This window comes from Lepidochelys kempii, chromosome 2, assembly GCF_965140265.1.
Source record: "Lepidochelys kempii isolate rLepKem1 chromosome 2, rLepKem1.hap2, whole genome shotgun sequence".
Lineage (NCBI taxonomy): Eukaryota > Metazoa > Chordata > Testudines > Cheloniidae > Lepidochelys > Lepidochelys kempii.
Window position 1 is genome coordinate 86,625,361 of NC_133257.1, and position 23,867 is coordinate 86,649,227.

The 23,867-nt window shown below is 40.9% G+C and overlaps 1 protein-coding gene across 30 annotated transcripts in view; it reads right to left on the minus strand.

Annotated features, from left to right (window-relative positions):
- Positions 1-6,771: 6,771 nt before the first annotated feature.
- Positions 6,772-23,867, minus strand: part of EPB41L3 (erythrocyte membrane protein band 4.1 like 3) — a 198,123-nt gene continuing 181,027 nt past the window's right edge. For 14 of the 30 annotated variants that reach the window (XM_073331510.1, XM_073331503.1, XM_073331501.1 and 11 more), the window contains 10 exons: positions 18,125-18,199; positions 17,617-17,715; positions 16,110-16,835; positions 15,462-15,584; positions 14,570-14,959; positions 12,944-13,078; positions 12,058-12,156; positions 10,991-11,071; positions 10,616-10,733; positions 6,772-9,345 (listed from right to left, as the gene is read on the minus strand). In XM_073331510.1, the coding sequence (XP_073187611.1) occupies positions 10,623-10,733; positions 10,991-11,071; positions 12,058-12,156; positions 12,944-13,078; positions 14,570-14,959; positions 15,462-15,584; positions 16,110-16,835; positions 17,617-17,715; positions 18,125-18,199 (1,839 nt within the window). In that variant the 3' untranslated portion in view covers positions 6,772-9,345; positions 10,616-10,622. The remainder of the gene's footprint in view (positions 9,346-10,615; positions 10,734-10,990; positions 11,072-12,057; positions 12,157-12,943; positions 13,079-14,569; positions 14,960-15,461; positions 15,585-16,109; positions 16,836-17,616; positions 17,716-18,124; positions 18,200-23,867) is intronic. The other 16 variants (XM_073331530.1, XM_073331527.1, XM_073331505.1 and 13 more) reach the window with 9 other exon arrangements.

A 23,867-nucleotide genomic window follows, 5' to 3' on the forward strand; every position in this document is an offset into this window, starting at 1 on the left:
CCTGCTTGTTTATATAAAACATGGCGGTGGTGTTGTCAGTCAGCACCACCACGCATTGACCTTGTATTCTGCTCTGGAAGACCTGGCAGGCTAGTCTCACCGCTCTGAGCTCCTTTATATTCATATGAGTGGCGATCTCGAACTGTGATCACTGGGCCTGTGTCTGTATGTCTCCTAGGACGGCCCCCCAACACAGGTCTGACACGTCCGTAACGAAGGTCAAGGACAGTTGAGGGGTGCTGAATGGGACTCCTTCACGGACCAGGCAAGGGTCCAGCCACCAGCATAAGGCATCTAAGACTCGCCTCGGCACTGTTACTACCAAGTCCAAACTGTCTCGAGCTGGGTGATAAGCTGAGGCAAGCCATGCCTGGAGTGGGTGGACACAGATGCATGCCGCCATGTGTCCCAAGGAGACTGAGGCACATCCTTGTGGTTGTGGTGGGGTATTGCCTGAGAGTCTTAATGATGCCTGTCAGTGCTTGAAATCTGGTCTCTGGTAGTATGGCTCTTGCCTGCACCAAGTCCAGCACCGCCCCAGTGAATTCTACTTGTTGGGTCGGTGACAGCGTCAACTTGTCCATGTTGAAGAGTCGTCCTGCTCTCTGGAAGGTATCTCTGACTAACTGGGCCTGGGACTTTGCCTGCTCCCTGGACCGCCCCCACAGCAGGCAGTCATTGAGACAGGGATACACCTGTACCTGCCTCTTGCAGAGAAAGGCCACAACCACTTACATGCCATTGGTGAACACCCGGGGGGCCTTCAATAAACCGAATGGGAGCACTGTGAACTTACAGTGTTTGTGGTCGACAACAAACCTCAGGAAATGTCTGTGGGCTGGCCAAATGGCTACATGAAAGTACACGTCTCATGTCAAGGGCGGCATACCAGTCCCCCAGATCTAGGGAAGGGATAATCATGCTCAGGGAGACCATGCAGAACTTCAACTTTACCATGAACTGATAGAGTCTTCGCAGGTCTAAGATGGGGACAAGGAAGTATTGGGAGTAGAATCCCTCGCCCCATAGCTCCTAAGGAACCTCCTCCACTGCCCCTATGGTGAGGAGCGATTGCACCTCCTGGATAAGGAATTGCTCGTAAAAGGGTCCCTGAAGAGGGACGGGGAAGGGGGGGTGTGGGGGAGGGAAGAGGCGGAATTGGAGAGAATATCCCACTTCTACCATGCGAAGAACCCCGCAGTCTGATGTTATATGGGACCACACATGGTATAAGTGGGAAACACGGTTCAGAAAGCTGGGGGAAGGATCTGGGATAGTGGTGGGTACGCCGTCCTTGGGTGTCCCTTCAAAACCCTTGTTTGGGTCCTATCGATGGCTTGGTTGGGCCCAGGCGGGTTAGAAGGTCAATGTCTATTGTTCCTGCCCCTACGGCGATCTGTGTCCTGCCTTGGGCAAGGCTGATATTGCCTCTGCTGCTGCTGGGGTTGAGGCTTGAAGAGCTTTCTCTGGGTAGTGGGTACCCAGGGTACTCCGCTACCCAGAGAAAGCTTCTTGAGTAACTTGTTTTAAACGGAAGTCATGCTCCTTTCTAGTTCTAGGCTTGAAAGCCTTACAAATCTTGCAGTGCTCAGACTGATGCACCTCAGGCATGAGTCGTGGGGATCTTTATTAGGCATAGGCTTTCAGCATACACTGCAAGGCAGGGCAGAAAAGGTGGGGGAGTTGCACTGTATGTAAGGGAGCAGTATGACTGCTCAGAGCTCAAGTATGAAACTGCAGAAAAACCTGAGTGTCTCTGAATTAAGTTTAGAAGTGTGAGCTACAAGGGTGATGTCGTGGTGGGAGTCTGCTATAGACCACCGGACCAGGGGGATGAGGCGGACAAGACTTTCTTCCGGCAACTCACGGAAGTTACTAGATGGCAGGCCCTGGTTCTCATGGGGGACTTCAATCACCCTGAGATCTGCTGGGAGAGCAATATAGTGGTGCACAGACAATCCAGGAAGTTTTTGGAAAGTGTAGGGGACAATTTCCTGGTGCAAGTGCTGGAGGAACCAACTAGGGGCAGAGCTCTTCTTGACCTGCTGCTCACAAACCTGGAAGAATTAGTAGGGGAAGCAAAAGTGGATGGGAACCTGGGAGGCAGTGACCATGAGATAGTCAAGGTCAGGATCCTGACACAGGGAAGAAAGGAGAGCAGCAGAATATGGACTCTGGACTTCAGAAAAGCAGACTTTGACTCCCTCAGGGAACTGATGGGCAGGATCCCCTGGGAGAATAACATGAGGGGGAAAGGAGTCCAGGAGAGCTGGCTGCATTTTAAAGAATCCTTACTGAGGTTACAGGGACAAACCATCCCGATGTGTAGAAAGAACAGTAAATATGGCAGGCGACCAGCTTGGCTTAACAGTGAAATCCTTGCTGATCTTAAACACAAAAAAGAAGCTTACAAGAAGTGGAAGATTGGACAAATGACCAGGGAAGAGTATAAAAATATTGCTCAGGTATGCAGGAGGGAAATCAGGAAGGCCAAATCACACCTGGGGTTGCAGCTAGCAAGAGATGTTAAGAGTAACAAGAAGGGTTTCTTCAGGTATGTTAGCAACAAGAAGAAAGTTAAGGAAAGTGTGGGCCCCTTACTGAATGAGAGAGGCAACCTAGTGACAGAGATGTGGAAAAAGCTAATGTACTTAATGCTTTTTTTGCCTCTGTCTTCACGAACAAGGTCAGCTCCCACACTACTGCACTACAGCATGGGGAGGAGGTGACCAGCCCTCTGTGGAGAAAGAAGTGGTTCGGGACTATTTAGAAAAGCTGGACGAGCACAAGTCCATGGGGCCGGATGCGCTGCATCCGAGAGTGCGAAAGGAGTTGGCGGATGTGATTGCAGAGCCATTGGCCATTACCTTTGAAAACTCATGGTGATCGGGGGAAGTCCCGTATGACTGGAAAAAGGCTAATGTAGTGCCCATCTTTAAAAAAGAGGAGGAGGATCCTGGGAACTACAGGCCAGTCAGCCTCACCTCAGTCCCTGGAAAAATCATGGAGCAGGTCCTCAAGGAATCAATTCTGAAGCACTTAGAGGAGAGGAAAGTGATCAGGAACAGTCAGCATAGATTCACCAAGGGCAAGTCATGCCTGATTAATCTAATTACCTTCTATGACGAGATAACTGGCTCCGTGGATGAGGGGAAAGCGGTGGACGTGTTGTTCCTTGACTTCAGCAAAGCTTTTGACACAGTCTCCCACAGTATTCTTGCCAGCAAGTTAAAGAAGTATGGGATGGATGAATGGACTATAAGGTGGATAGAAAGTTGGCTAGATTGTCGGGCTCAACGGGCAGTGATCAATGGCTCCATGTCTAGTTGGCAGCCGGTATCAAGTGGCATGCCCCAAGGGTCGGTCCTTGGGACGGTTTTGTTCAGTATCTTCATAAATGATCTGGAGGATGGTGTGGATTGCACCCTCAGCAAGTTTGCAGATGACACTAAACTGGGAGGAGAGGTAGATACGCTGGAGGGTAGGGATAGGATACAGAGGGCCCTAGACAAATATGAGGATTCAGCCAAAAGAAATCCGATGAGGTTCAACAAGGACAAGTGCAGAGTCATGCACCTAGGATGGAAGAATCCCATGCACTGCTACAGACTAGGGCCCAAATGGCTCGGCAGCAGTTCTGCAGAAAAGGACCTAGGGGTTACAGTGGACGAGAAGCTGGATATGAGTCAACAGTGTGCCCTTGTTGCCAAGAAGGCCAATGGCATTTTGGGATGTATATGTAGGGGCATTGCCAGCAGATCGAGGGATGTGATCATTCCCCTCTATTCGATATTGGTGAGGCCTCATCTGGAGTACTGTGTCCAGTTTTGGGCCCCACACTACAAGAAGGATGTGGAAAAATTGGAAAGAGTCCAGCAGAGGGCAACAAAAATGATCAGGGGACTGGAACACATGACTTATGAGAAGAAGCTGAGTGAACTGGGATTGTTTAGTCTGCAGAAGAGAAGAATGAGGGGGGATTTGATAGCTGCTTTCAACTACCTGAAAGGGCGTTCCAAAGAGGATGGATCTAGACTGTTCTCAGTGGTAGCATATGACAGAACAAGGAGTAATGGTCTCAAGTTGCAGTGGGGGAGGTTTAGGTTGGATATTAGGAAAAACTTTTTCGCTAGGAGGGTGGTGAAACACTGGAATGCGTTACCGAGGGAGGTGGTGGAATCTCCTTCCTTACAAGTTTTTAAGGTTAGGCTTGACAAAGCCCTGGCTGGGATGATTTAGTTGGGGATTGGTCCTGCTTTGAGCAGGGGGCTGGACTAGATGACCTCCTGAGGTCCCTTCCAACCCTGATATTTTATGATTCTATGATTCAAGACTTAAACCCTTGGGCTTGAGGCATGCCCCGAAGCCCAAAGCGGGGTAAGAGGATAGGAACGATCCCACTCACCAATTTCTATACCAACTATAAACAATAATACACTAACTACTAAAACAAAAACTAGGACTAGGTACTAGCCTAAGGGAACACTTGCAAGGAAGCGAAATGCTGTTCCAACCCTGCCATAGATGGTAAGAAGGAACTATAGGGGGGTCAGGTTGGCAGGCTCATATATTGAGCGCCATGGGGGCGCCACTCCAAGGGGCTCCCCTAGCCAACCCGACGGGCGCTGCTAAGGGAACAAATTTCTGATGATCATGCACATGGCACGCGCACACCTGATTGGAATCGACGTGAACAAGCACTTGAAAAGAATCTCTTGTTTCTGAAGTGGCACAAACTTTAGTGATAAAGGTGCTTCCTCTGTGCATTCTTAACTCAAGCAGCATTTGCACCTCTTTGGGAGTTACTGAATTAATACAATCCTTCATTTTCTTTTTCAAATCGAAATCATATGATAAAATGAACCATCATCTTGGCACTCATATTTAGTAAATATTTGCAGTTAAGCCTGGTGGTCCACAGAGCACTTCAAGGTGTTCTATGTAGTTTTTTCTGTCACAAAGTGGAACCATTTGTCTTATTCAAGCAGCTGTGCTCCTTGCTGTAGTTCAATTAAACACTCCCAGAGTTCCCACAGGGTTTTTTTGATCAGCTAAACTCGAAGAAACAAGCATCTCCCTGAACAACTGCTTTTTTGTCCCTCTTCTTTGGTATATATTCGGCTGTGGTCAAATTTGTGGACACTACCAAAATTGGAGACCTATAAAACATTCAGAGAGGCAGAACTAAACTGCAAAGGGATCTTGAGAGAGATCAGAGCAGTAAGGGCTGCAGACAACACAAAGATATTCAATATTAATAAACAAAAAACCTCTTCCCAGAGAGATGTAACCAAGTAGCTTGTTTTCATTATAGCTCCTTAATATTGGCCTGATATATGACACTTTTACTTCATACAACCAGGCACTAGAGTTGCTGCAGGGACAGCATGGATTCAAAACTGTGAAGTGGGGAGGTAAGGGGTGTCCATAACATGAAAAAGGTTGAGACCACTCTTCCAGTCCAATCACCCTTATATGGTTTGGGACTTGCCTGCCTTAGATGCTGCCTCTTTTCCTTATGTTTCACTGCAATGGCTGAAATCAGCTCAAGAGCTCTTGCTGGTATTAACAGACCTTTGAAGAATGAAGGTATAGGCATTTTAGTATAGGGGGGTCACTGCCATCTGTCAAAGCTTGGGTTACTATCAAAGCATGATGCAAGGTAACTTTGATCAAGCATTTGCTCAACTGTGCATTGTTTTTATGGTTCTTTATGATAGACCAGGGTAATCTGAAGTGTTGCCTGCTGTTGGCAGCTTCAATATTTTATATATAACATATGCTATGTGCCCAGATGTTATAACAATGGGTGTATAAACAAAATATTTACATAACTTAAAGTAGCACTCAAGTTGAAGAAAGATTAAGGCACAGGATTCAGAAGATCAGGGTTGAGTTCTGTCACAGATTTCTTGAGCAAGTCATATAGCCTCTCTGTGCATTCAATCCTCATCTATAAAATGGGGATACTAATATCATCTCACCACTAATGCTTGTGAATTGGGAAGATTCTATGGTTCATAACACCATGGAAAAGCCAATAAATGACATTAAATGAAATACTGAAATTCAGATTGTGTCCCACAATCTTTTATGAGATAACAAAGGAAATTGGTATCAGATTTTCCTGAATTATAGGTTGGTTGCAAGATTGAAGCACGGCCTCATTGTCGAATTTACCTGCAAAATGTGCTAACAAGGAACAATATCTGAATGGGAGCTGACAAGGTGAACATCTGTCACCCCCTCACCTTTCCCCCATCTGAACAAATCTTGTCTGTTTGAAGAATATGGGTGAAGACATCAGTTCAGGTTCTGATCTAATTTCTGAATACAGAGGCCCATCAGAAAATTCCTGCGATGCTTGAACTTGGTCAACATTACTTATTATTTATGTAGTAATAGCCTCAAAAAGCTTAAGAAAGATCAATACTGATTCTTAAGGACAGTATTTGTTTGTAATGATTATGAGATTATTGTATTTATACTTTCTATATCTAGAATGATCATACCAGCTATGTTTCTTTTTTACCAGATATGCTAGTTCCACTAAACTCCACCTACACATTTGGATCCCTTATCTTAATGATGCAGAACAGCCCATTCAGACAGTGCTGTATTGTCAGAAATTATTATTCCAGCTGTAATGAGTGAGATTTCTCTCTGTATTGGTCTGTGTTAGTAATGGTGCAGGTCTCGTGACAGTTTGTTTCTAGGGACGGTCGTATGGCTCAGAGCTGGACAAGTGAGAAGAGACCGAGACAAAAGGCATCTGGTAGAAACAGGGAAGTGTTTTTTATTTCATGTGGCACAGCATTAGGCAGACAACCCAAGAAAGAGTCACTAAAAAAATTCAAAACTATTATTCCCAGGAACCATCCCAAGGAATTACCCCAAACAAAGGTCTGCTGCTAACAATGACTGAGATGTCATTGCCAATCCACTCTAATCTCTTATTCTGTACATGCTTAGGCCATACCTAGCTTTTTACAGAGACTAACCTCAAAGATACAGTATCTTCAGACAGCATACATACTGTACATAATCACTACAGTACATTTCCCTCAAGCCATGCTAAAATATAATGCTAAGGGTAACTCTGGACAGAAGGCAGTATAGTAGCCATTCACATCTCTGAGGTAACATAATGCTGTTTCTTAGCTGACAAGGAAAGGGCCACCTGAGGGAAGATCAATATGGCTTCAGAGTCTATTTTTAAACTCCTGATGCAGAAGCAAGAGCCTGGAATGTAGTCTGCTGAGAAACAGGGTGGATACCTCTTCTCTCTGTAGCGGACGAGGTGGTGGTGGGGGAATAAATGCAATTCTACCTTCACTGGGAAGGAACAGAATTTACAGACACATTTTGTTTTATTAGGAAGAGGGTCAGGAAGAGATAACTTCAAATATATGGACATAAGAACACAATCTTTGCATTATTCATTAGGTAATAGGTGAGAGATGACTGATGTGCTAGAAGGGGAGTTACATAAAGGGAGGTCTTAAACAACAAAGACATGAAGAATGGCTAACTGAAAACATCATTTTAGAGAGACAGAGTAGAACAGTCAAAGCCTCAGGAGATTTCTTTTTAATTATTAACTACAGATTATTCTCTTGATATATTCTCTTTTCTTTCTTTCTAAATTAAGAAAATAAATACTTGTAACAAATCTGTGGGCCAAATCCTGCCCTCCATTGAAGTCAATGAGAAGGAGCCCTGCGTACACAAATTCACTTGTATTTATTTCTTGCATCCTACCAGGGTTTATGGATTGAAGGGTGAGTTAGCCTCTACAAATTCATGTTAAATCACTAAGGGAATGTCATCAAAGTGTGGTCAAGGAGCAAACAATAGCAAACAGAAAAGTAAGGATTCTCTTACATAGATAATTCATCCAAGATTCAGAGCAAAAATATAAAAGAAAACAGATCTTGAGCCAATGCTACATTTTCATTATAATTTTGTTAGCCAAACACAAATAATTTCCATTTAACTTAACTGAAACACAGTACACAGCGATAGAAAAAAGCATAATGTTCTCTTTCCTTCGCTATCATCATTTTACCCAAAGGAGTACATTTTCATATTATTATCCCGTAGGCTGCCCTGCAAACTCCAGTTGTCTGCACGGTGTACTGTGGTCCATTGTAAGACAGAACAGATCTACTATGCAGATGAATAAAGCCTTTGATATCATACAGATATTACTTGGGTTTTGAATATAAAAAAATGGATTTTTTTAGACACAAAACAATACAATTTTGGATGCATTTACCACTTTTATTTCACTATGCAGAAACATACATTCACCATGTGTTGTGACGCAGCTGAGAGTGTAATGGAGACTATATCCCTGCAATGGATATTATAACGGAATACTAATGAGTTTTCAGTGGATGTTCTGTACAGTTTAAGGCTTGGCTCTGAACTAGATAGTAAATGCTGCTGACCAGATTCTGAAATGAAACATTTTTTTCGCTGAGAACAAAAGGGAAGTCAATAAAAAACCATCAAGGTTATTTCAGAGTAATAATTTTGTAACACTATAAACTAAGGAAAATACAGACTTTCTCCAAAATAACTACATATAATTTACAGGGTTAGAACTTCTGAACGGCGACTGGAAACTTTCTGACTTAAACTCTGATCAATGCTGACAAAAAAATCTTAAAGTCAAGTAAATGTGCTGAAATCTTTACTACCTCACAAGGTATTAAATCAGGTATGCAAAGCACATTTTGTAAGAATTTAAATATTTTGATAAGATTAGAGATTCATCATTTTTTATCAGGCAATAGTAATAAAACCAGATAAAACAAATACAAGATTCAAATTGTTTCCTGAATAAACTGTGTTATTGGCACATCTAATGTGTGATAAAACATTATACACAGTACCTATACAGCTTCTAGCAGTTTCGGGTAATCTTCATATACAGTATCCATAAACAAAAGGTTTGCCACCTAACAAATTTTAATATGTTTAGATTTAATAAAATGTGAAAGGCATGAACTGTTTACGTGTTACATTAGATCACTGTTTATATTGTTTATGAACGTGCAGGTATAGCTGAAAACTTAGATATAATGAAAATTAAAAATGCTGCTTTTCTGTAAATTTATTGTTGCTTCATGCAATATTGTTTCACTGATGCTGATTCAGATTGCTTTATATGGGAAAATATCTCTGCCAGTGTCTTTATTAGCGTTTAAGATCAATTCTTCGGTACTGAAATTTTCCACAGACAGATACATGGCAGTCAGGTTAGAACCGAGACTCCATATAGGCTCTGGTATTCCTAAGGGTGTGCATGACTGGATTCATATGCAAGCTAAATTATTCCTGCAGGAAAGAGAACCGAGTTAATTATTTGAAACAACTGAATTTCTCTCTCTCTCAAATCAAGGGTGAAAAGGGGCTCATGTTGAATACTTCAGGTGACAACATTATAATAACCGCATCATTCCAGTATAAGTAACTGTCAACCTTGGGCCTGATCCAAGGTGCATTGGAAAGACCCCTACTGATTTCAGTGGGCTCTGCATCTGGCCACTTCATTGTTTTCTCTGAATTGATTAGCAGAAGACCATAACTGTTATTGGTGCTCATTCCTTAAGGACTGGCTCCATCTTCCAAAATAAGTAGCAGTTGTCCTACTCACATTTGCTTTAGGCATTTATATTTCCTCATCCAAAGCAGGAAAGTAGTAAACTTTCAAGAGATGTTGCACATCATACTATGTTACTTATACCAAATGCTAGGGAATACAGAGTGCTTCAAGAATATGATGCTGCTATCATTTCAGACAAATTCGACAAGCAGCCTCTTTTTGTGTGTGCATACAGCATTCAAAGCAGCCTATGGATGATGCTGTCATTAAGAGCTCTTGCATAGCAGGTTAGTAGGCATGATATGTTTCTGCACATACAGTAAATACAATATTATCAAGATGACTGTTTAGCCAAACTTAGTTGGAGAGCATGCCTTTACTGAAGACAGCTAGACACAAGAAAAGCTGCATTATCATCTCATCCTGAGAAACAATGCCACTTTCAAACACAAAATGTCCTTTCAAAATACAAGGAAGTGAAGACATCCAAATATTGACACAAAAATAATTTGGATTTAAAAAAAGAAAATTGGACCACATAGCTTTACAAGTTTGAAGTAAAAACCTAAATTGTTCCATATTTGTGCCTAAAATAGGGTAAGTAGCTATAGTTATTTTCCTCAGCATTTTAAAAGAAATTAAAAGTGTACCTTTAAGAACAAAATGCTTTTGTTCTTAAGTCACATATATAAACAGACAACAGATTTTTGATCGCAGAATTAGAAATTTTAGGAATACATCAAAGCATGGATAATGAGTAACATCCAGAGAGCCAACAAAAGCAAATTTCCATTTCTCTAACTGGCACTATTAAACAAGGAAAAATACATAGAACTAAATGTGTATAATTTACATCTAGAGTAAATTCCAGAATTAATACTTGCATGGTTTTTGCAAATGCCAGTGAAAGAAATAAGGAGTTAGAGGTGAATTATGGAAGGAGAATGCCTTTGCTGCATGCCAGCCCAGTGAGTGCCTAGGAAAATCATCTATTCCTCTTACCTGTGGGTCAATCTTCCCCATCTTCTGGTGTGATTTCTGTCTCTTTATGTACCACTACTTTGGTCACTGACATGTCAGGGTGCTGCTCTTTGGCCTCTTTAATTGCCTGAGCCAGCGCCTAGCCCAAGGAAACCACAGAAGGGCAAAAACAAAAAGGAGGTGGAACATGCATGATCAGTAGCAAGGTGGAGAGATTCATGAGAAATTACACAATTTACAAATGAGGAAAAATGATTAAAATATACTATCATTGATTTAAATACTAATCCAGTTTAAGGCATGCCAGTAGGAACAGTGTTTTAAAGCTTAAGGTTAAATATTCCCTCTCTGGTAGTCTTCAGTTCAGGGCAGCTTTTCGTAGCTTATATACTCTACCTGGTCATGGTCGATATCTGCATCTCCTGTGATGACTATTCGTTTTTCAATTCTTGTCTCTGAAATGCCTCCTTTCACAGTCTAAAAGAGAGATGAACAAATACAAATAAATGCACACATTTAAAAGTGGTGCTGCTTGTTCCAAGAAACAGTTCCACAATCTGAAGATAAATGAGCAGGAACAGTTCACCTAGCAAGAGTTTCAGAAAAGATGGTTATACAGTGCATATATCAGAATGGTTGCCATCAACTGCATATCCAACATATGAAAAATGGCATGGATATACAGAATATCTACACACACACAATAGGAGAAACACAAAGCCTCTGCTCCCACTTACGTCCCATTGTGAGGGCTCTTAATGGAGTGTGGCCTTGTGTAACTCCTTTGCCCAGAGATGAATTTCACCCAGATAGCATTAAATCCTGGTCCCAAAAGGTATGTCTGCACAGGAACTAGACACCCATAGCTGGCTTGTGCCACCTGGCTCGGGCCTGGGCAGTGGGGCTGTTTTATTGCTGTGTAGACTTCTGGGTTTGGGCTGGAGCCTGAGCTCTGGAACCTCCCATCCCTTAGGGTCCTAGAGCCTAGACCTCATCCTGAACCCGGAAGCCTACACAGCAATCAAACTGCCCCGCAGCATGAGTTGGCTGGCATGGGCCAGCCGCAGGTTATTCCTTGCTGTGTAGACATACTCAGTGAGATTAATGGGAGTTATGCTTAGGGATGAAAGATGGTCCAGGGGCTGAGGTGCTAGCCTGGGACTTGGAAGACCCAGATTCAATATCCTGCTCTGCCACAGACTTACTGGGTGACCTTGGGCAAGCCACCAAATTTCTTTGGGTCTCATGTGTAAAATGGGGATTACAGTTGCCTACCTCACAGGGATGTTGTGAGGTGCTCAGGCACTACAGCCATGGGGACTACATAATTACACAAGCCAGATAGGATTTCACACGGAAAATATTAGCTTGCATCCATCTTCTGAAATAAATATTGATTTAGAGAGTCATGTCAAAGTTCTGAAAATGCACCTACTCAAGGACTGACCCTATCATTTTCTTACTTTGGTGATATGGGTAGTGGTTGTAGTACTGGTAGTTTCAGATGTGATGGTTTGTGCACTCATCAATACACCTGGCTCCGAGTCAGCACCAGAATCCACCTAAAGAAAAAGAATGCCAGAAATAGTGCATGAAAAATGAGGATATTGGCTGAGCTTTCCCCATCTTTAGACTTCTTCATAAAGAATGCGGCTGATGATATAAACTAATTGCTGCTGAGATGTTCCTTTGTAGCCGACAGGCTATTCCATTTGCCTGAAACAACAGCATTTCTGTACTGTCTTGAGGTGTTCAAAGTGCTTTCAAATAGTTCCTATTTTGGCCACTTCTAGAGTGCAACGCAGCAGCTGCTTAACATGGAACATGAAGTGACGAATTCTACATGCAACTGGAACTGCCTGGAGAATTCAGAGGTAGAAGTTAATTGCTTGAGTTGGAATTTAGTCTGAAGACCAAAATTAATATCCTTACTTTTACAAAAAGAATCATGTGGTTCTTTAATGGCCAGGAGTGGTCAGGACCTGTCCCGTAGGATTTAGATGTTATTTCATTACTTATGTCTCTACTTCAGAATTTTGCATCACCTCATAAGTTTACAACAGTACTTTTGTTTGTATTACAATGTGTCTCATACAGTTTTTAAGGACATATGTTTAAACATATACATCAAAGTCCTGTAGTCTAAACACTGTTCACGAAAGACCGTATACTGATACAAATAAGGGTACCTTCAGATAAGCCTACATATTTATATAGTTCTTTTGTTTAGTACAGAGTTACTATGGGTGATATGACTATTTAATACTATAACATATTTAACACAGCTGACACTCAGGTATTTTTTTAGTCCCTGGTAAATTAGGTCCTGGGTCTTGCAAAGTTTCTTACCTGTGATGATTCATATGTAATGGTTTTTGTTTCTGTATGAACTATGGGAACTTCCTTGGTAGAAATTTCAAGCTTCTCCCCACCAGCAGAAACACTGCCAAAGCTGATGGTTTCAGTCTTCACAACTGGTGACTGCTTCAATGGAAAAGTAATTGGAGCATTTATTAAAGCTTTTGGATTTCTCAGAGAGATGTTTTTTGTTGGGGAATGGAAGAAAAAAATAATAAAATAAATGTGCTCTGCATTACAGGAGGGAAAAAATGTCAGCATAACGGTCCATACATGTATATATGTTAACAATACTCCAAGGTGGTTTTTATATCTAATGTTAAGCTGTACTTCGTGGAAGTTGACTTTAGAAAAGATGCAAATATTAAAAGTTTGCTTATTTCAAAATTACAGTAGAACAGATTGACATTACAAGCTTATTTTCTTGTAATTACCTCTCAGAAAGAGAAGCAAAACAATGTGAAGGTTTTTAACCCCTTAGTACAAATAGGTCTAGAAATCCTCCTAATGAGGCTAAAATGAGAAAACTTAGTAGTTTAAGACAAGGTAAATTATTTCCAGTTGAGACAAATACAGGCGAATGTATTATTTTCTGATGTTTTTGGACAAGTGAACTTTATACGTTTTAATGAACTTTCCAAAGGCAGTGGAAACTTATCCTTATGATCAGCTACATAAAAGGCATCAGTCTTCAGCACTGCCCACTCTTTTAGGTAAAATATACATTGCATGTTGTCCAGGACCGGCCTTACCGGTGGGCAACCGCGTAGGGTGCTGAGGTCTGGGGAGACGCCATGCTCAAAAAGGAACGGAGTGGGGTATACCTTGGGTGCGAGGCTGAGGAGGGAAGCTCAGAGCAATGGGGAAGGAAACAGCGGGGTCTGGGGGCAATAGAGGGTTGGGGAGCCCAGGGAAGCAGTGGGGGCCAATGGCGCCAAAATACAAGTTCACCCAGGGCACCATTTTCCCTAAGGCCAACCCTGATGTTGTCAATAATGGAAACCAGCAACACGCCTCAGAACTGCCATGCAAGACGGAAATAAGAGGAGAAACAAACTGCCCACTATAAAGATGTGATAATGTAATCTACTACCTGTGTATGTTTTATTTAACTCTTCATCAGTGCAGTTAATTTAGTCCGATATTGTATACATTATACCAGTGATACTCAAACCTCAGCGGTTCAGGAGCCAAATTAGCAATCATTACCCAAAAGAGCCACAGTAGTGTAAATTCATTGTTTCATTTATTTTTTTTAATATATATATATGTGTGTGTGTGTGTGTGTGTGTGTGTATACACACACACAAAAAATAAATGAAACAATGAATTTATATATATAAATAAAATAATATACACACACACACATATGCATGTGAGTGTTTGTATATTTTCGCTCATAGCAAAATGATTGACCAAGTATTCTACAATTGGTTAATAATATAGTAAAAATATCCTGATTGGTTAATAATTAAATCACACCGTTTTTTAATATCATGTGCTGCCAAGAGCTGCAGGAGACTCATTAAAGAGCCACTTGCAGCTCCCAAACCTCAGTCTGAGTATCACTGCATTATACTTCAATGCAGAAATAACTGATTATTAATAACTAGTTACCTCAAAATGAGGTTTTCTTTCCAATGTATCAGAAACGTGGACTGTTGCACTCTGCTCCTCCTCTTGCTGATAAGAAGCAGCAGCAATTTCTTCTTGTTTGGTTACAGCTTTATCAGCCTCCTCCCTTTTTTCCTCCTTAGCCCCCTCAGTCACAGCAGAACCCTCCTTTCCTTTCATGCTAGAAGCAACAGCAGATTCTGCCTGTGCCATAGCATCCAGCTGATCTCCAGCCAATTTAACAGCATCCCCACTTGCATGCACATTCGTCACATGTCTCTCCTCTACCAATAGAGTCTCCTGCACAACCTTCTTCACTGCATCCTGATGTGGCTGAATCTCTTCCTTCATTTCGCTGGCACTTATCTCCTGGCCTGTCTTTGTTTCTGTTCTCTGTAGGGAAATGGATTTAAATGTCAGAAGTGAAAAATAAAACTTAATTCAGCTCCTAATGCCAATGTACTGTAAATATAAGTAACAAATGATATTAAAGTTTGCCATTTTGTTTCTCCTGAGTTGCTTAAGTTTTCGCTTTAAGGTTATTATTATAGCAAAAGCGCACCATGAACCAGCATTTAAAAAAGGGAGAAGAAATCTCATACTATCCTTTTCGTTTGTATCCATGCCCTAGCATTCTAAACGCAAATAAACTAGCCTGTAAAATGACAAAAATAATAAAAAAAAAGGAATAGAACTTGATTTTCTTGTGAGGTTTCTAGTTGTGATCTAGCTTTAGGAAGTAAAAGGTACACCAAGCATTTGAATTAATATTAACCATGCAGATTCTGAAACATCAGTGAGTCAAACACACGTATGTGCAAATACAGGGAACAAAAGAAAAACAAAAATCAGTAGTGTGTAGTTATAAAATTCATAGATGGAATCAAACGGCCACCTGAGCCCTGCTATGTGAAGTAGAAGTAACCTCTCCTATGAACTCAGTTGGTTTTCTTGCAGACTCTAATAAACTGAAGATATCTGAACCATCCAAGGTCTTTTCACTGGAGGACTGTTTAGTCTAAGTGGACAAAGAAATGCAGAGTCATACACAAAAGAGACAGACAGACAGACAGACACACAAAGAGATATGTTAATTGACAAAACTCTAGGCTGAGATAGAGGAAGGGAGGATAAGATTGCAAGGACACAGACAGGTTGAAAACAGGAAAAGAATGGGAAAATAAATGAGCACAAATCTGTAATGACTATAAGCAGTAATTGAAAAGCATACTTGTTAGCACTGGGATTTTGCTGGTTCAAGCAAACCTCCCCCACCACCCCCAATTACAAGCCACAGCAGCAACACTACATTTCAGCGACATGGACTTCAAATAAATTGGAAAAGTTTAAAGGATTATAATGCCTGCTTTGGACTGTGGTACTGACTTAAATCATGAGGAAAAAAAAAATAAGCTGGGTTGGCTATTGTCAACAGAAAGCCAAGCAGCAAGATAACTGAAAGGTAGGGCAGTGTGAGGGTATTGCCTACAAAAGTCATGCTTTAATCTTTAAATTGTGGCACAAAGTCAAAGCCACTTGTTACCACTACTCTTGATGCAGACGATTCAGTAACATAGTGAGCAGTAGCAATGGTAAATGGCTGTTCTCTGGAATATCTCCACTCAGACAGGCTCTTATCTTTCCGACCAAATGCCCCTGCTTTCAGAGCTTCACTGTCAAGGTGTTTTTCAGCTCTGCCAAACTGCAAGCTTCCCAGTGTACCATGAAAATCCTGGTCCATCTTTTGTGCTTTCTTCAAACTTTCCTCTTCAGGACTATGCAACTGAGACTCTGCTTCCTTTATGGGTGTCAAAGATTCAGACAGCTTTCTTTTTGTACTCTGTACATCGGATCCCCTCCTGGCTTTTTCGTCAGTGATGGGCTCTAGAATTTCATATTCAGCCACTACTGGAATGATTTTCACAGATTCTGGCATTCCCCTCTCCATTTTTTGAAATGCTTCTAGTGATGACTGCACTGTTTTCTCTCCCTCTTTAGCTTTACTTGTCATGGTTACAATTTTCCCGGATACAGTGTCATAGGACTTTCCTAAGGTGTACATTTTCTGTTTATTCTCCTCTTTTGATTGTATTTCATTTTCCAAGTCCTCAAAGCTTTGCATTTCAATGGTACTGGATTTTAATATCTCAGGTGGAATGTCCCCAGTTCTACTGCTCACAGTCATTACTTTGTATGTCACAATTTTTTTCGATTCACCATCAACTACCTCAGTAGGTATTTTGTCTACAATAACCCAATCCTCAGTGCCCTATATTTGAAATATAAAAGCTACATTAGATTATCCAATTGATTATTTTTGTTTTAGGAACACTAAAATATTAAAACTTAAGAAATTTGAGGTAGCTCTTTTGAGAACATGTAATAGCTGTACCTAGTACAGCAGCAATTAAATTTATAAACAGCATCATTGTTTGCAACATAAAATCTGCAAAGAATTTCTTTTGTGACCCCCATTTGAAGCCATTTATGATGTGGCTGCAAACATTTACTTTAGGCACAGTCTTTCTCTGATAACTTGCAGCTGAGTAGCATTTAAAAAAAATTAAACACACATCTGACTGGCTGTTTTTGAGTAATCCTGGCTGGCTATAAGCTCATGCACCATAACAATACCCTATTTCTTTAAAATAAAGGTCAAATTATAAAAATAGGATAAATTAGCCCATTCAGTCACTCCCCCCACCCCACTACCATGCAAATATTATTTTGTGGAAGTACTTTGAGGTATCAGGACAGCGCATGTTTGTATATGCCAGTCTTAACTGAGTTTCCTTGCTTTTATGGGAATAAATCAGACTTCTTTAGCATTGTTTAAATTTAGCTATACAGTATATTAAACACCCTGAGTATTGTGGATTTTATTTGAACATAATGCAAAATATACAAATGCAATGTGCCTGTATACATATACAAGTATGCTATGTGATTTAGTTTCAATGCACACAGTGTCCAATTATTTATCCCTACAATAGTTTAATTTATTCAACTAAACCAATGCACTGGTTTAAATCAAATTAATTAAAAATAACCTCTAAGGATGATGGGACAGTTTTCTGGAAAATGATTTGATGAGAAGTAACAGTGCCAGTGGATTCTCCTTCCTGCAGCTTCTTCTCTATCTCTCTTGGCTAATGGAAAAACCAGTAAGAATTCAAACTTCATCATCACTCAAGATAATCTGAATTCACTTGACACCATAAAGGAAATTCATTCTAATGACAACAGTGCCTCATTCACTGTAACATTTTCAGTGAGACTTCTGTACTCTGCAAATGCATGCACAGTTAGAGAACCTTCTCCCCCTGAGATCCACTCACCCAAGGCTGTTAACCATAGGGAAACAAATCTCTAGTAGGTAGACAAAAACTTTGGAGGGTACTTGTTCTCCTTCCCCAGTATTCTGTCCACAATAACATACCTACTTGTGGAGCTTTTTTTAACATAATTTTGTGGCTTTGAAAAGGAAAATGATAGCAAAAGAGTAACTCTGTGCCAGTCTATTTGATTGCATTTTAATAAAGTATGTTTTGTTTTTACCTGGGACTCCAGGAATGTAGTACTTCCCTTCTGCAAAAATATAAGTTTTTCATATTTTTCTTTTTCTTCTTTGGTCTAATGAATAAGAGAGGGCCAGGGAGTAGACACTCTTAATAAGTGAAATGCATTTTTACTCCATACTCTACACAAACTTATCTATGTTTCATACATTTCTAATGTACAAGCAAACCATTCATTGCCAGACTATTTCATTTGAGAAATAGCAAATAGAATTAAACAGGAATGATTGTAGCAAAGAATTTTCCAAGCAATAATAAAAAAAAAATATCAAGGAGTACATCTTTGCTCAGGACACACAGGTGAATGAAAGATAGACACTGGAATGGATTTTAAGCAGCAGGCTACAACTTTATTAACTTACAACTGGGTATGGATGGTATATAAACACCCCATCTCATATACCAGACATTTAACGGAGTCTAGTGTGGGGTTACAGGGCTCCCACCATATAACCAAAACCAACCTGTCCCACAGGGCCCAGCCCACTTCTGAGTCCTCTCACCCACTCGCCTACTCCCCATGAGGGGGACAGAGGTTACAAATGGGGGATCTCGGTCTGTGAAAACTTAGGTCTCATTTACCACTGGTAGCTGGCCCTTTTAGCCTTTATGTACACTGGACACAGGCTGAAAATTGTGACAAACTAAATATTCCTAAATAATCCCTAACTAAGACTTCCAAATCCTATTCTTCTGTACCTCAACTGTGCCTCCATAATGATTCAAGGAAAGTGAAAAACCCTTTGGAAACTGACAGTTTGGCCCAGTGTGGGGAAAAAAATCCTGATCCCCAAAGACTGATTGGCCAGACCTATCCCTTCCTATCCAGCATTCTGGAAACAAAACTCACTGTGGTTACAGCTAAAGGCAGGGAGGGGAGAGCAGACGAAGAGGCAAGAGGCTCCTGAAGTCCAGGGGAAAGTTTAAATTGTTGGGAGGGGTGTGGCGGGATCAATCAGCTCCCAGTACCCCCACTTCCTAAAGCCAGCCAATGGGAGGCAAGAACCCGAGGAGGAGGGACACGACTTCTGCATCTTTGGGCATGGGTTTTACTCCATCCATACCTTCTAGGAGGGGTCCATCCCCTTTTCTGGTCCAACACCCCACAATCTCACTTGTTGAGATGTGGGTGGGGATATTTCTCAGGCATGCTCTATCCCTCCTCGCTTCTAGGGCAATTCATTTTCTTGGCCAAATATCCCCCGCAGTGTGATGAGGCAGAGAGGTAGAATTATGGAAAAATCCGCATCTACTATAACATCCAGTGTATTATCTTTTATTATATTTTTTGCAAGTATTATTGCTGAAGTGATAAAAGTGTAATCTTTCAACATCTAATGTGATGCGTATTCTACATGGTTTAGTCACTTGAGAAGAATACAAATTTTAACAATGAAAAAACAGACAAAATAAAGAACATTTACAAACTATGCATGAAAAGGTAACTCGCTGAACTTCAGGAAACAAACGGCTACTACCGGTTGAACCTCACTGCCAAAAGCTGTGTGTGTGTTTTTTTTTAAATCACATTTTCCTATTTTTAAAAATGTTAGTCTTTCCCCTATTGTTGTGTGAAACTGACTAGTGGACTATACATTTCCTTACAGTAATCTTAAGTGTTACTTTTAAGTGTACTAAACAATTCTTAAGTGAGATTTAAGTAGACTGTGTATCTCTTTGAATTGATTACATTATTTTAATAAAACAAGTGCAACTGGGTGTTATCAAAATTCTTATATTAATATACCATGTTCCAGAGGAACCAGGCAATTTATTTAGGCACCATACATTTCCAGTACATACAAAATAACATAACTCTATCACTCAATGCACTGGAGAGATCAGTGGTGCTTAGTCAAAGTAAATGGGGCCAATATGACTTAATTTATAATACAGATCACAAAAATCAGTAGGTGATACTAAAAACTAATATCTCCCAGTTTCCTGTGTCAGATGTTACCAAATGGGTCAGTAGAGAGCCTAGAACAATTTTAAGGTAACAATAATTCAAGGACTGATTTGGGGAAGACAAGGGTAACAAGTGAGAAATGGTGTGCTGAGTTGAATGAAACTTATTATTGGACAGGTTGTGATACCCTGACTCCTGTTGAAAAGCCCCATTAAAGTCAGTGGGGCTAACAGTAGAGAAAGATTATACTCTATCTGAGAAAGAGTATTGTAATCTGACCCTATCTGACTGAGAAATAATAATAATAAAAACTATCTGAGGGACTGTTGTCATGAGACAATTCTCACAGTATCTGAATACTCCTTGACCTTTGTCAATATGGGTGCACTTGTATCCTATCCTCCCATTTTTGCACTGGCTGTGGGTTTCCAAGTGGAATTTGAGGTATTGATTTTGACCTATAAATTGCTTGGAACCTGCCTGACAGACACCCACCTCTCTGGGCAGTACTTGAGCAGGAATCCCTTTGGTTTATAAGAGAGACAGCATACTGAGGTGTCATGTTTAGTGAGGGCCCTTCGCCTTTGGAATTCCCCCTCTCACCGTTGGTCCACAAGAGCCCTCACATCTGTGAATCTTTAGAGCATTTTGCTGAATCTCATTTATTGGGTGGGATTTTGGGGAGAACTGAATATTAAGGTTGGTGAAATTGGGTGGCATGTACGGTTTTGAGAGAGAATTTAGGTGGTTGGTGAGGGGGAAATGGCTGTTTTTGTGGGGAGTTTGTTTGCTATTGCTGGCTTTTGTCTTACGTATGGACTTGGGCTTTTATTTTGTAAAGGTGCTTAGAGTTTCAGATAAATAACTTTATGGTACGTTCATAACAAAAGTAAACAGGGATTTTTAGTTGCTTATACATTTTTATCATGCCTCTCTCAGTCATATTTGGGCACATTTATCAAAATGACAACCAAAATGATTTCTATCAAATAGTAGTAAGAAAAAAAGCCATTTCAATAATCACCTCTTCCACTGATAATAAATAGCTTCCCAGCCACTGATTTTAAAAAGCCAAGGTAAACAGATGAGTCTTGCACTGTATCCCAGAAGGCAGCCAAACTGAGACTCTGGCATAGTGCGATTTCTAAAGCTAAAGCTGTCCATCACGAATGCTTTGTCATCTACTCACAGGGATTCATCCCTTGGGGAGGACAGCAAGAGCATTCCAGCCAATTGTAGCTACCACTGATGTATTGACATAACAGATTACAGTGACTATAAAGATACCGCCCGATTCATGAAGGTGTCATTAGCTGCTATTCCAAGTATAAACTCTGAGGATTTTCTCAAAACAAGGGGACATAATCTGTGCTCTCATATTCATGTAAACCATCAATGAAGAAATTATGTTTTATAGAAGAGGCACTCAGAGATTTAATACATTTAGTATTGCTTGGTTACCTTTATGTGGATTAAACTTTATCTGATGTTAGAAAGTGTGATCTCTCTTTGGGGAAAAAAAAGAGTTAATTTAGGAAATGTAATGGCAGGGAAGTTACCGTACCACATTGTTAGAAAAGGGTGTTACTACTCACTGCAGAACTGTACAGAATTTCCTTTGTAAGGCCCCATCCAGTTCAGCAAAATACTTAGGCACGTGCATAGTTTTACACATTTGAGTAGCCCCACACAAATCAACAGGGTTATTCGCATGCTTAAAACTACGCATTGTGCTCTATACTTCCTGACTTAGAGCTTAAATACAGTGTTTAGGAATACCAATTTTTACTATACCGGAACTGGATTCCTACTATGTCACTGCATTTTTAGAGGCTCTTCCTTAGGCATCTGTAGGGTACCAATCACCATAGTGTCTAAGCACTGCATATATTGGATGCAAGCTGAAAGATCCTTAGGATCATCCCCTTCTGATTCCTGGCTTAGGCTTCCTTACAAGTCTGAGATTGTACACAATCCCTGAATGCATTGCCCTGATCTGCATAAGCAGTTCCTTGTAATATTTGGGGTCCAGGCTTTTCTGAGTGAGAGACTGTTTCTGTCTTCAGGTGTTCAAAGAAGAGGAAGCTGAGGAATGTTTCCAAAAATACAAGTGCAAGCTTCTCCGTATTTTCCCATCATTGTTTTTCTGTAAGTACAACCCAACAGGCGTTCAGTTTCCAGGATCATTCAATCACTGCCCTATAGTGATAACAGTTACTGACAATTGTGATAATGGTTCTGGAACTGGATTAAGAGCATGGAGACCATGAAGACCACTGGTAACAACTCTGAGTCCCTACCGACTTGAACTAGATTCAAACTAGTGGAAGGCTCCATATTACCCATTTTCTTTGAACTTTTAGGAATGGCAAGGCAGCTTCGTGTCTTAGGTTGTTTTGATGTTACAATACCACTTCTGTCAATATCGTAAACCATACAATTTATGCTTAACTTAAAAAGAAACATTTTTGTTGGAAACAGAGTAGCAGCCGTGTTAGTCTGTATCCGCAAAAAGAAAAGGAGTACTTGTGGCACCTAAGGGACTAACCAATTTATTTGAACATAAGCTTTCGTGAGCTACAGCTCACTTCATCGGATGCATGCAGTGGAAAATACTGCACGCATCCGATGAAGTGAGCTGTAGCTCACAAAACCTTATGCTCCTATAAATTTGTTAGTCTCTAAGGGCCACAAGTACTCCTTTTCTTTTTGTTGGAAAGTTCTTCTACGAGCATTTCCTGACCACTTAGTGCCCCAGGTTTTTACTTTTGGCAATCTAGCCTTTCAAGCTGGTCGCAAATAAAAATGTATCACATAGTTTACAGCTAATGCCTACAAAATGTTAGTCCGGATTATGAAATTGGAAAATTAGGCATAACTAACACATCACCATTTTCAAAGTTCTAAATAACTCTGCTCCTCCCTACCTACTCCCTCTTGTCATCCCCTCCTCCTCCTCTGCTCTGCCAATGCTCCTGACCTTTGTCCAAGCATTTGCCAGATTTTCATACAATTGCCTCCATGCCTTCTTTCATAAAGCCCTCTAGGCTGGTTCACACCCGCCCCCCCAAGCTCATCAGACCCCTTAACCCTATCCACATTTAAGTCCCTCTTCAAGACGTACCTCTGCCATGCTGCTTACAGTGAACCTTACTGATTCATCTGTAAATGCACATAAATTGCCTACTGTTCTTCCCCTTTCCCTGACCTCTGCCTTTCAATTGCGAGTTCCTCAGAACAGAGAATGCCTTTAAGGGCTTGGAAAGCACCTAGCACCTAATGGGAGTGACTGCAAATAAAGCACATAGAGAGTAATAGGGTGATAAGGAATTGACAGCATGGATTTGTCAAGAACAAATCATGCCAAACCAACCTCATTTCCTCTTTGAAAGGGTTACTGGCCTATTGGATGTGAGGGTGGGAGGGGTAGTACATATGCTATATCTTGAGTTTGGTAAGGCTTTTGTGACACAGTCCGAAATGACATTCTCATAAGCAAACTAGGGCAATGTGGTCTAGATGAAACTACTATAAGGTGGATGCACAACTGGTTGAAAAATGGTACCCAGAGAGTAGTTATCAATGGTTCACTGTCAAACTGGGAAAGCGTATCCAGTGGTGCATGGCATGGGTCAGTCCAAAGTCCGAAACTATTCAATATTTTCATTAATGATTGGGATAATGGAATGAAGATTGCGTTTACAAAATGTGCAGATGACACCAAGCTGGGAGGGGTTGCAAGCACTTTGCAGGACAGGATTAGAATTCATAACAACCCTGAAAAATTGGAGAATTGGTCTGAATTCAGCAAGAT